Raw genomic sequence first — 12,188 nt, 5'->3', positions numbered from 1 at the left:
TGTTCTTGCCATAATATGGACTTGGTCTTTTACCAAATAGGGCTACCTTCTGTATTTATTTATTATTTTATCTTTATTTAACTAGGCAAGTCAGTTAAGAACAGATTCTTATTTTCAATGACGGCCTAGGAACAGTAGGTTAACTGCCTGTTCAGGGGCAGAACGACAGATTTGTACCTTGTCAGCTCTGGGATTATGAACTTGCAACCTTCCGGTTACTAGTCCAACGCTCTAACCACTAGGCTACCCTGCCGCCCTGCTGTATACCAACCTTACCTTGTCACAACACAACTGATTGGCTCAAACGCATTCAGAAGAAAATAAATTCCACATATATTTTATTTTAAACTGAAATGCATTCCAGGTGACTACCTCATGAAGCTGGTTGAGAGAATGCCAAGAGAGTGCAAAGCTGTCATCAAGGCAAAGGGTGACTACTTTGAAGAATCTCAAACTAACCAAAATATCTCTTCTTTTCGAGACGTTCAATTTAGTTTATTCTGTCTGTTTTTCTGAATTGTCTAAATGTATGAACAATTCCACATTGACCACTGCATGGTGATGAATTATGGCCAGGACATCTGTCTGGTGAGTAGGCCTCGGCTTAATGATTCTCATGAACATATGCTCTGTCTTCATCTAACTAATGTTTTGTTTTCAGTGTGGAACCTGTCTATGTTTAGGGGGGTTATTGTCTATGTTTAGGGGGGTTATTGTCTATGTTTAGGGGGGTTATAGTCTATGTTTAGGGGGGTTATAGTCTATGTTTAGGGGGGTTATAGTCTATGTTTAGGGGGTTATAGTCTATGTTTAGGGGGGTTATAGTCTATGTTTAGGGGGGGTTATAGTCTATGTTTAGGGGGGGGGGGGTTATAGTCTATGTTTAGGGGGGTTATTGTCTATGTTTAGGGGGGTTATTGTCTATGTTTAGGGGGGTTATAGTCTATGTTTAGGGGGGTTATAGTCTATGTTTAGGGGGGTTATAGTCTATGTTTAGGGGGTTATAGTCTATGTTTAGGGGGGTTATAGTCTATGTTTAGGGGGGGTTATAGTCTATGTTTAGGGGGGTTATAGTCTATGTTTAGGGGGGTTATAGTCTATGTTTAGGGGGGTTATAGTCTATGTTTAGGGGGGGTTATAGTCTATGTTTAGGGGGGTTATAGTCTATGTTTAGGGGGGGTTATAGTCTATGTTTAGGGGGGGTTATAGTCTATGTTTAGGGGGGGTTATAGTCTATGTGTAGAGGGGGTTATAGTCTATGTTTAGGGGGTTATAGTCTATGTTTAGGGGGGGTTATAGTCTATGTTTAGGGGGGTTATAGTCTATGTTTAGGGGGGTTATAGTCTATGTTTAGGGGGGTTATAGTCTATGTTTAGGGGGGTCATAGTCTATGTTTAGGGGGTTATAGTCTATGTTTGGGGGGGTTATAGTCTATGTTTAGGGGGGGTTATAGTCTATGTTTAGGGGGGGTTATAGTCTATGTTTAGGGGGGGTTATAGTCTATGTGTAGAGGGGGTTATAGTCTATGTTTAGGGGGTTATAGTCTATGTTGAGGGGGGGTTATAGTCTATGTTTAGGGGGGTTATAGTCTATGTTTAGGGGGGTTATAGTCTATGTTTAGGGGGGTTATAGTCTATGTTTATGGGGGTCATAGTCTATGTTTAGGGGGTTATAGTCTATGTTTGGGGGGGGTTATAGTCTATGTTTAGGGGGGTTATAGTCTATGTGTAGAGGGGGTTATAGTCTATGTTTAGGGAGGTTATAGTCTATGTTTAGGGGGTTATAGTCTATATTTAGGGGGGGGTTATAGTCTATGTTTAGGGAGGTTATAGTCTATGTTTAGGGGGTTATAGTCTATGTTTAGGGTAGGTTATAGTCTATGTTTAGGGGGTTATAGTCTATGTTTAGGGGGGTTATAGCCTAGGCTGCCTGTTATAAATGTTACTAGCAGTTCTCATAGTAGCCTAGGAGGAAAAATAGATGGGACGCAACTACTCCAAAACAGCAGCTTATTGACGGAACACTTATTTCCTTACTTCAATCAACCAGTCCATTTTTTACATTTATTTGTGATAAAACTGTCGTGATTTGGCAAGGAATACAGCTTGTTTATCCTGTCAGTTAGATACATTTTATAGCAGTGTTTTTATAGGCCTTTATTTCTGTCGGCCAAGCAGGAGCTTGTGTGGGCATTAAGAACACGTGTGTAGAGGGAGCGGTTTGAACGCAATTGAGTGAGCGAGACCAGGAGGAGAAAATGAATTTAAGGAGAAGAACTAGTGCTTGGCCTGGTTTATTTTTCCTTGTTCCCTGCAAATGCACATGTACTAATGGAACACTAGAGTCAAAGCAAATTAAACAATTCCAGACAAAATACAACTTGCCTGTTCAGGCAGCCACAAACCACATTCCACAAAATAGTTTACCAGTCTAAAAAACCCAACTGATCTCTAGTCTGGTTAAAGAGTGAGTTATGGCGTTAAAGAGTGAGTTCTCCATTACTCATGCTCATCCCTAGGCCATGCCACAGTCAATACTAAGAATCCAATTCAGTCCTTGGATGGGCAAGACAACCCAAGGACTGAATGTATGACTGAATGGATACCAACTACCGTGTTGGAAAATGTGGAATGCAGCTGAAAATGATCGACACCGACCATACCGATCACTTATCGCAGGCATTTTGCTGATATCGTTCATTATGATAAGTAGCCTCTAGTATGGCCTCTAGGCTACTAGAGAAACGTGACATTTGAAATGAAATAAGTTTGCTAATATGGGTGATTATTAATGGAACAATTGATTGTCACAACCATCAAACTAGTAGTACTAGTTTAGAAGATAACTGGGGGAAGAAACTGTGGTGCAGATGAATGTTCCAAAGGGATTGTTCTATTTATCCTTATCGCACCAATTCAAGGCCATTCAAGGCGCTAAGGATTTCTGTCCATATCGGCCAGTTCTAAATCAATATGTAGCTGGTTAGAACGGTCATATTTATACTCGTTAGATCATTGTTTTTTATCATAATGTATGGTGCTGAGCCCAGAGAGAAACAGGCACTAACTCCACCAGGGTTAGTTTTTATCATAATGTATGGTGCTGAGCCCAGAGAGAAACAGGCACTAACTCCACCAGGGTTAGTTTGTATCATAATGTATGGGGATGAGCCCAGAGAGAAACAAGCACTAACTCCACCAGGGTTAGCTGAGCCCAGAGAGAAACAGACACTAACTCCGCCAGGGTTCGTTTTTTATCATAATGTATGGTGCTGAGCCCAGAGAGAAACAGGCACTAACTCCGCCAGGGTTAGTTTTTATCATAATGTATGGTGCTGAGCCCAGAGAGAAACAAGCACTAACTCCACCAGGGTTAGCTGAGCCCAGAGAGAAACAGACACTAACTCCGCCAGGGTTCTGTTTTAGTATCATAATGTATGGTGCTGAGCCCAGAGAGAAACAGGCACTAACTCCACCAGGGTTAGTTTTTATCATAATGTATGGTGCTGAGCCCAGAGAGAAACAGGCACTAACTCCACCAGGGTTAGTTTTTATCATAATGTATGGTGCTGAGCCCAGAGAGAAACAGGCACTAACTCCACCAGGGTTAGTTTTTATCATAATGTATGGTGCTGAGCCCAGAGAGAAACAAGCACTAACTCCACCAGGGTTAGCTGAGCCCAGAGAGAAACAGACACTAACTCCACCAGGGTTAGTTTTTATCATAATGTATGGTGCTGAGCCCAGAGAGAAACAGGCACTAACTCCACCAGGGTTAGTTTTTATCATAATGTATGGTGCTGAGCCCAGAGAGAAACAGGCACTAACTCCACCAGGGTTAGTTTTTATCATAATGTATGGTGCTGAGCCCAGAGAGAAACAGGCACTAACTCCACCAGGGTTAGTTTTTATCATAATGTATGGTGCTGAGCCCAGAGAGAAACAGGCACTAACTCCACCAGGGTTAGCTGAGCCCAGAGAGAAACAGGCACTAACTCCACCAGGGTTAGCTGAGCCCAGAGAGAAACAGACACTAACTCCACCAGGGTTAGTTTTTGTCATAATGTATGGTGCTGAGCCCAGAGAGAAACAGGCACTAACTCCACCAGGGTTAGTTTTTGTAGGGAGTTTGGATAAAAGCTGAAAATAAGATCTGTGGTAAGCTAAGCACAGGCTCAGGATATCTTATATGTTTTGTTCAATGAGAATCTTGTTCAATGAGAATTCACATTTTGTTCATTTTTAAGCATTTATGTAATAAAAAAAAGCAGATAAAGTCTTCGTAATTCATAAAGGTCGTACAAATCTAATCTAATCTAATTTTATTGGTCACATACACATGGTTAGCAGATGTTAATGCGAGTGTAGCGAAATATTTGTGCTTCTAGTTCCGACCATGCAGTAATAACCAACGAGTAATCTAACTAACAATTTCACAACAACTTCATACTACTTTATACACACACAAGTGTAAAGGAATGATTGAAGAATATGTACATATAAATAAATGGATGAGCGATGGCCGAACGGCATAGGCAAGATGCAGTAGATGGTATAGAGTACAGTATATACATATGAGATGAGTAATGTAGGGTATGTAAACATTATATAAAGTGGTATGATATTATCTCATAGAAAAAGACATATAATATCTCCTAAGCCTGTGTTAACCTCAGAGCTTCTTTTTGACGTTTATCCCAAAACCCTGTTTTCCAATGAACTTTCTCCACAGCAATGACTGAACAATCCAGAGGTAAGTCATTTCCGTTTTTTAGGACTCCAAGCTGGTGAGCATCTGTGAGAGGAAAAACAAAGCCACTCCTGGATTGTGTCCAGGTTTTCCTTCCAGCCTAGTAGGACGTAGCAGTCTACGGTGTGTGGCTGACAGAAACATCCAGCCTTGTTTACAGCGCTGAGTCCATCCCACTGAGCCGTGATCCCACAACCGGAGCCGCTGACTGACGTTGTAAGAGACGAGAAAACGGCTTCTAATGGATACTACAAGGGTCGGAATCTGAACGAACACTGACGATATTGAAATGATCCCGTTTCTGCGTGCTGAAAATGGATTCAGTTGTTAGTGTGTCTGTATGAGCGGCGGGTGAAGACGGAGGAGGGAGACACCGGGGGCTGCAGTTGTTGAATCCTTTTTCGTCCTGACGGATATTTTGGATCAAACATCATGTGTCTCACTCCGGGAGGGCTCTTTTTCCCATTCATGTGCTAACTAAAGTATACCGCCACCAAACCCCGAACCAAGCCTGCTCTCCCGTCCACGTTGGAGGACTTTCTCCCCGCCTGGTGAACAGCGCATTCAAGCGAACAAAGTGGCATTTTGGTTTTGAAGAAATGGAGTCGGAAGATGCGGATTGTCAACTGCTCGACATGGCTGTTTCTCTGTAACATTTCATACATCCCTGGGAGGTTGTCTGTCTCAACCCGACGTCGACGGGTAATTCTATGATAGAGAGACCAGACAGCCTTGTTTTCCTGCTGGATTCAACCCACCCCGCAGTGGACTCCAGACATTCCTCAACACAGGAGAAGACGACGTCTGTTAGTCCGGGAGATCGCATCGGCTGGCTGCCGACGGTACCGATACTGACGGTACTAACACCGACGGTACCGAGAAGTCAACATTTAGGAATACAAGTCAGGGACGTGTTCATTTTGGTCCACGTTCTTGGCCTTTATTTGTGTGGCCTGAGAAGCGACCATATTGGGAGCATTAATTAATTGGGGTCATTCCCGTTGTTTGTTTCTGACGCTGGGAGGAAGTTTCTTTTACCGGAATGAAGTGTGGTACAGAAACGGATCCGTTGACCTTGTTCTGTGGTCTGCTGCTGTGTGTCTCCGCGACCTGCCCTCGGCCCGCACATGGAGAAAGTAAGTGGTTTTATCACCGTTTTCCAGGTAACGACTAGCTAACTAAATTGATAAATGCAATACTGTATATATATATCTATTTGCTACGTTGTCTTAATGCTCCTCTTTGCTCCCAATAGTTGATCTTGTTCTACCTTTAGACAACCATTGTTAGCTGAATGTAATGTACCTACAGGGACAACCTGCTCTCTCCACATGTCCTATTATTCTGGAAAACAGAGTTTCTGTTTAGTATAATGTGTTACGTTTCGTATTCATTTGTGGAAGTAACGAAATTCGTATGATGTTACACATTTGCAAAAAGTACAATATGTTATCCATTTTCTTAAATGTCTTAAGTTACGAATTCCAATTAGTTGTGGCTAGCGTTAGCTATGTGGCTAACGTTGGTTATGAGTCAGGTTAGGGGAAGGGTTAACTAACATAGTAAGTAGTAAAAACATAGTAAGTAGTAAAAACATAGTAAGTAGTTGTAAAGTTGTCTGTGATGAGATTCGAACCACCAACCTCTGGGTTGCTAGACGTTCGCATTATACGTCCATCCCGACCAACCGCCCTCCTTACATTTGTTGCCTTAAGTAACCTTCTCTTATGTAAAAAACAACATGTATTTCCAATATCTGGAAAACTGATAAATGTATGATATTATTAAGAGTAGTGAAATGATTTCAAACCCTCGTCCCATAGCATGAAAGCAACCATTATGTTAGACTAAGTCTGTTTCTCTAGCTCTCTACAAGGCTTTTATTGGGCTTTAGATGAAATTGAAAAGTATATTTAAGTCTCTTCCATTGTTTCTCTCGCTCTCTCCAGTTTGTGGTCCCAGCATTGACATTGGTAACGACATCAGTGAGTTCCGTCGCCTGGAGAACTGTACGATCGTCGAGGGTTACCTCCAGATCCTCCTAATAGGAGACAAGAACTACAACCTCAACCAGGAAGTGTTCCGCTCGCTCTCCTTCCCCAAACTCACCATGATCACTGACTACTTGCTGCTGTTCAGGTTAGCGGGTCAGATACACAGCTTCCACCTCTCAATGATTTCACTATTATTTTATTCTTCTTTTTGATTATTCCTGCTTGTTTTTCTTTGATCTTTTTTTATGTTGTTTTCATGTAGAAGTGTGTTGCTGCTTTTAAAAAAAATGCACTTTAAACAAAGTTTTGATTTAATTTTTATTCAGAGTCTCGGGCCTGGACTCCCTGTCCACCCTGTTCCCTAACCTCACGGTGATCCGAGGGCGAAATCTCTTTTATAATTACGCCCTGGTGATCTTTGAGATGACTTCTCTGAAGGACATCGGCCTCTACAGCCTCCAGAACATCACTAGAGGAGCCATCCGGATCGAGAAGAACCCTGAGCTCTGCTATCTGGACTCTATTGACTGGTCTCTTATCATGGATGCTGAGTTTAATAACTTCATAGCGGGGAATAAACAGAGTAAGGAGTGTGGGGACGTGTGTCCAGGCATCATGGAGGACAGCCGTCGATGCATCAAGACCAACTTCAATGACAACTTCAACTGTCGCTGCTGGACCTCTAATCACTGCCAGAAAGGTAGGAACAGTCTCAGGGTTTCAATCCATCCTCGTCCGCTGTTTGAATGAGTGTGGCTAGCTGATGGTTTGGTTCACAATGAGCTCAATATTTTCTCAAGTGAAACGGCTTGTTGCTTGTTTATTTCAACATGCTAAGTGGGAAGTTTTTGAGAGGAACTTGCCATGTGTATGTTTATATAAAGCTGATATTATCGTCCGATTTATAAGGACCGATTATAAGATTTCTGAGAAAATGCTCAATAATTTATATTTGTCCTGACGAGGGCGCACTTTACATGGCTGTAAACATATCTTGCCTTGGCGTGGTAGAGCAAACCTGAACACTATCGCCCAATGTTAGTACACCAGTCAGACAGGTGAGCGAACTGACTGTTACTGCTTCTATGGTGGGTGCTGAACAGACTGAAGCTTGTCAGCTCAATGAAGTGACAGAAATGGGCCCTGGCAGAAATGGGCCCTGGCAGAAATGGGCCCTGGCCATTAGGGCTGTCAACGTTAATAAGACATTGGGGTCTTTAAAATTACAGGGGAAAAAATCCATAAATGAAAAACGAGATGTAATTGTAACAAAATGTAATTCACAGTGCAGTTATCACAAAACTATCAAACCCCGATCGTCATAAAGGAGAAAATAAACATCCTAATGTAGGTCGTAGGTCGTAGGTCGTCAGTGTAAATGACAGTTTGCTCTTAACTGACTTGCCTGGTTAAATAAACGTTACATTTAAAAAATAAAATGCAACAATGCTGTAATGTTAATCGGAGGACATATGCATCTTTTAAATGATTTGATATAATGCCCTCCGAACGCCATCGTCTAAAATGGCAGAGTGAGACTGGGAATGACAGAAGCTAAGCCCGTTATGACAATACTCTGAGACGTTCAATGAGAAGGTGGTGAGATGTGGACTGAGATGTTAAATGAGAAGGTGATGAGATGTGGACTGAGATGTTAAATGAGAAGGGGATGAGATGTGGACTGAGATGTTAAATGAGAAGGTGATGAGATGTGGACTGAGATGTTAAATGAGAAGGTGATGAGATGTGGACTGAGACGTTAAATGAGAAGGTGATGAGATGTGGACTGAGACGTTAAATGAGAAGGTGATGAGATGTGGACTGAGATGTTAAATGAGAAGGTGATGAGATACGGACTGAGATGTTAAATGAGAAGGTGATGAGATGTGGACTGAGATGTTAAATGAGAAGGTGATGAGATGTGGACTGAGATGTTAAATGAGAAGGTGATGAGATGTGGACTGAGATGTTAAATGAGAAGGTGATGAGATGTGGACTGAGATGTTAAATGAGAAGGTGATGAGATGCGGACTGAGACGTTAAATGAGAAGGTGATGAGATGCGGACTGAGATGTTAAATGAGAAGGTGATGAGGTGCGGACTCTGAAACGTTAAATGAGAAGGTGATGAGATGTGGACTTAGATGTTAAATGAGAAGGTGATGAGATGCGGACTAAGACGTTAAATGAGAAGGTGATGAGATGCGGACTGAGACTTTAAATGAGAAGGTGATGAGATGCGGACTCTGAAAAGGTGATGACAAGGTGATGAGATGCGGACTGAGACGTTAAATGAGAAGGTGATGAGGTGGAACTGAGCTACAGGGACCGTACAGGGGCAGTGATGAGATGTGGACTGAAACGTTAAATGAGAAGGTGATGAGGTGGAACTGAGCTACAGGGACCGTACAGGGGCAGTGATGAGGTGGAACTGAGCTACAGGGACCGTACAGGGGCAGTGATGAGGTGGAACTGAGATACAGGGACCGTATAGGGGCAGTGATGAGGTGGAACTGAGCTACAGGGACCGTACAGGGGCAGTGATGAGATGTGGACTGAGACGTTAAATGAGAAGGTGATGAGGTGGAACTGAGCTACAGGGGCAGTGATGAGAGAGGCACCGTGAGACCCAACCTGTTGCTGACAGCAGTGTGATAATGGAGAAAATCACAGCGCTGATTACAGAAACGATTGCAGTTGATATTCAGCCATTGTCACTGGTAGAGGATGTCTGCTTCAATACCCTAATGGCATATCTAAAACAACAGAGAACATTCTATTCTGGTTAGAGCCAGTTTGCGCTGTTTTGTGAAGGGAGTAGTACACAGCGTTGTACGATATCTTCAGTTTCTTGGCAATTTCTCGCATGGAATAGCCTTCATTTCTCAGAACAAGAATAGACTGATGAGTTTCAGAAGAAAGTGCTTGGTTTCTGGCCATTTTGAACCTGTAATCGAACCCACAAATGCTGATGCTCCGGATACTCAACTTGTCTCAAGGACAGTTTTATTGCTTCTTCTTTAATCAGACAAACAGTTTTCCGCTGTGCTAACAATTACAAAAGGGTTTTCTAATGATCAATTTGGATCAACTTGGATTAGCTAACACAACGTGCCATTGGAACACAGGAGTGATGGTTGCTGATAATGAGCCTCTGTACGTCTATGTAGATATTCCATTAAAAATCAGCCGTTTCCAGCTCCAATAGTCATTTACAACATTGACAATGTCTACACTGTATTTCCGATCAATTTGAGGTTATTTTAATGGACAAATGTGCTTTTCCTTCAAAAACGAGGACATTTGTAAGTGACCCCAAACTTCTGAACGGAAGTGTATTTGCTCTTTGCAAAGTATTCCTCAAGGTCTGTCATCTAAATGTTTTCAGAGACACTAACAAAACACAGCATGTTACAACGTTTGCTTCGTAGCTACGTTTTGATGTATGGGTTGTCACTTGTCAGGGACAAATTCATGTTTCGCTCCCCCATCTAGCTGGCTAACTAGCTGTGGGAAAGGACTTGACACTGTTTACTGAGGTATAGTGCTATCCGGGATCCTTGGGACGTCACCATCCTAAACCTTAACCTTTACCTAACCTTAACCATTTTAAATGTCAATTTCAATTGGGTAGGGTCGTCCCAAAGATCCTGGATAGCAAGGACCGTTCACTGAGGCAACGCTGCGTCTCGGGTCCACCAGGATAGTATTGTGGTAGCTTGGTGGAACCGGCCTGATCGCTGCGTCTTGGGGCCACCGGAAACTCTGAGGGCCCAGAATATTTTATACATGTTGCAAGTTCGCTAACACAAGCTTCGGGCCGGACCCAAGTTCATAGTTGATACAATGTTTTAAGTTCGTTGCAGACAGGCCATATGTAACCAATGTGATTTATAGGATATTCATTTTTGTCAGTATATTTTCTACATGCAGGCTGCAATGTTTTTATTTGTTGGCTTTATGAAGGCTATTTTGACATAGTTGGAAATGGCAATATAATTACTTTTTAGATTTGTATCATTTTAATTCAGATTTGAATAGAATTTTGATTAACCACATGACAGTGATTTTAATATATGAAGATGTTATTATAAATTAAATACATGTTTCACAATTGTAATATGAAAACCATAACTGGCACGCCCACTGATCGGTAGAAATGGTAAGATAAATTGGCATTCAACATGAAAGGTTGCCGACTCCTCGTGTAGCCTATTACCGGCAACTTCAGGCGAGTAATGGCAGAATATGCAAATTCCAGCAGGAGCGGGAGGAGACAAGTTGGGTCAGGTAAAGTTTAATATATATTTATTTATTTAACATTTCTCTATCTAGATCTCTGGCACCCTCTTGGGGCATTTGTCTTATTTCATCAAACCATAAGCTTAAAGCGTCAGACAAGCTCAATGCTTGCAGTTGATTTTATTAAAATACATAGGGTGTGTGTATATATGGAAAAATACAATGCAAATAAATTTGACCGATCGATTGGAACAGGTGACCCCCCCCCCCCCCCCTCCTCTCTATCGATCAAATCTAACTGTTATTTGACCAGGTTAGTATCATTTGAGATTCTACTAAAGAGAGACCTGGCCAGAATAGCAGCAATTTAAGATACATTTGCAACATCAAACACAGAAAACATTTAACAGAAAGATGGTTTGGGAAAGTGTGGTGCAACTAGGGGTCAGGACATTGACCCCCACTTCATTTATCATGTTGTTTAATCTTATTGAAAGGGATCCTGTCATTTCAGGACCTTTTGGAAGTTTGTTCCAAGCAGAGAACTCAATAGCTTATTTTACCTCACTCTGTATGGGCCGAGTGGGTCAACAGAACAGTCATGTCAGCACAGGTGATACGTTTTCATTTGTCTGCTGGACAATGTACACTGATCAAAAAATATAAACGCTACATGCAATAATTTCAAATATTCTACTGAGTTACAGTTCATAAGGAAATCAGTTTAATAAATTCATTAGGTCCTAATCTATGGATTTCACATGACTGGGAATACAGACTAGGTTCTACTGCTCCTAGCAGCCAAACCACAGCCTGCCTGACAGGGTGTCCTCCAGCTAACTGCAACCTGTCATGAGCCTAAGGTACCCTCAGACTAGGTTCTACTGCTCCTAGCAGCCAAACCACGGCCTGCCTGACAGGGTGTCTGTCCTCCAGCTAACTGCAACCTGTCATGAGCCTAAAGGTACCCTCAGACTAGGTTCTACTGCTCCTAGCAGCCAAACCAGCGTCTGCTTGTCTTCTCCTAACAGGAGCCTAAAGATACCCTCAGACTAGGTTCTACTGCTCCTAGCAGCCAAACCAGCGTCTGCTTGTCTTCTCTTAACAGGAGCCTAAAGATACACTCAGACTAGGTTCTACTGCTGCTAGCAGCCAAACCAGCGTCTGCTTGTCTTCTCCTAACAGGAGACTAAAGATACACTCA

At 42.2% G+C, this 12,188-nt stretch overlaps 1 protein-coding gene across 1 annotated transcript in view; it reads left to right on the top strand.

The window, feature by feature from the left end:
• The first annotated feature begins 5,791 nt into the window (after nt 1–5,791).
• LOC139384630 (insulin-like growth factor 1 receptor) overlaps nt 5,792–12,188 on the top strand; it is a 115,152-nt gene continuing 108,755 nt past the window's right edge. The window contains exons 1-3 of the mRNA XM_071129446.1: nt 5,792–5,885; nt 6,699–6,888; nt 7,070–7,443. Of these exons, the coding sequence (XP_070985547.1) occupies nt 5,792–5,885; nt 6,699–6,888; nt 7,070–7,443 (658 nt within the window). The remainder of the gene's footprint in view (nt 5,886–6,698; nt 6,889–7,069; nt 7,444–12,188) is intronic.

Source organism: Oncorhynchus clarkii, chromosome 26, assembly GCF_045791955.1.
Source record: "Oncorhynchus clarkii lewisi isolate Uvic-CL-2024 chromosome 26, UVic_Ocla_1.0, whole genome shotgun sequence".
NCBI classification, from domain to species: Eukaryota; Metazoa; Chordata; class Actinopteri; order Salmoniformes; family Salmonidae; genus Oncorhynchus; species Oncorhynchus clarkii.
The sequence above is the reverse complement of the archived record's forward strand: the minus strand, read 5'-3'. Positions and strand labels throughout refer to the sequence as shown.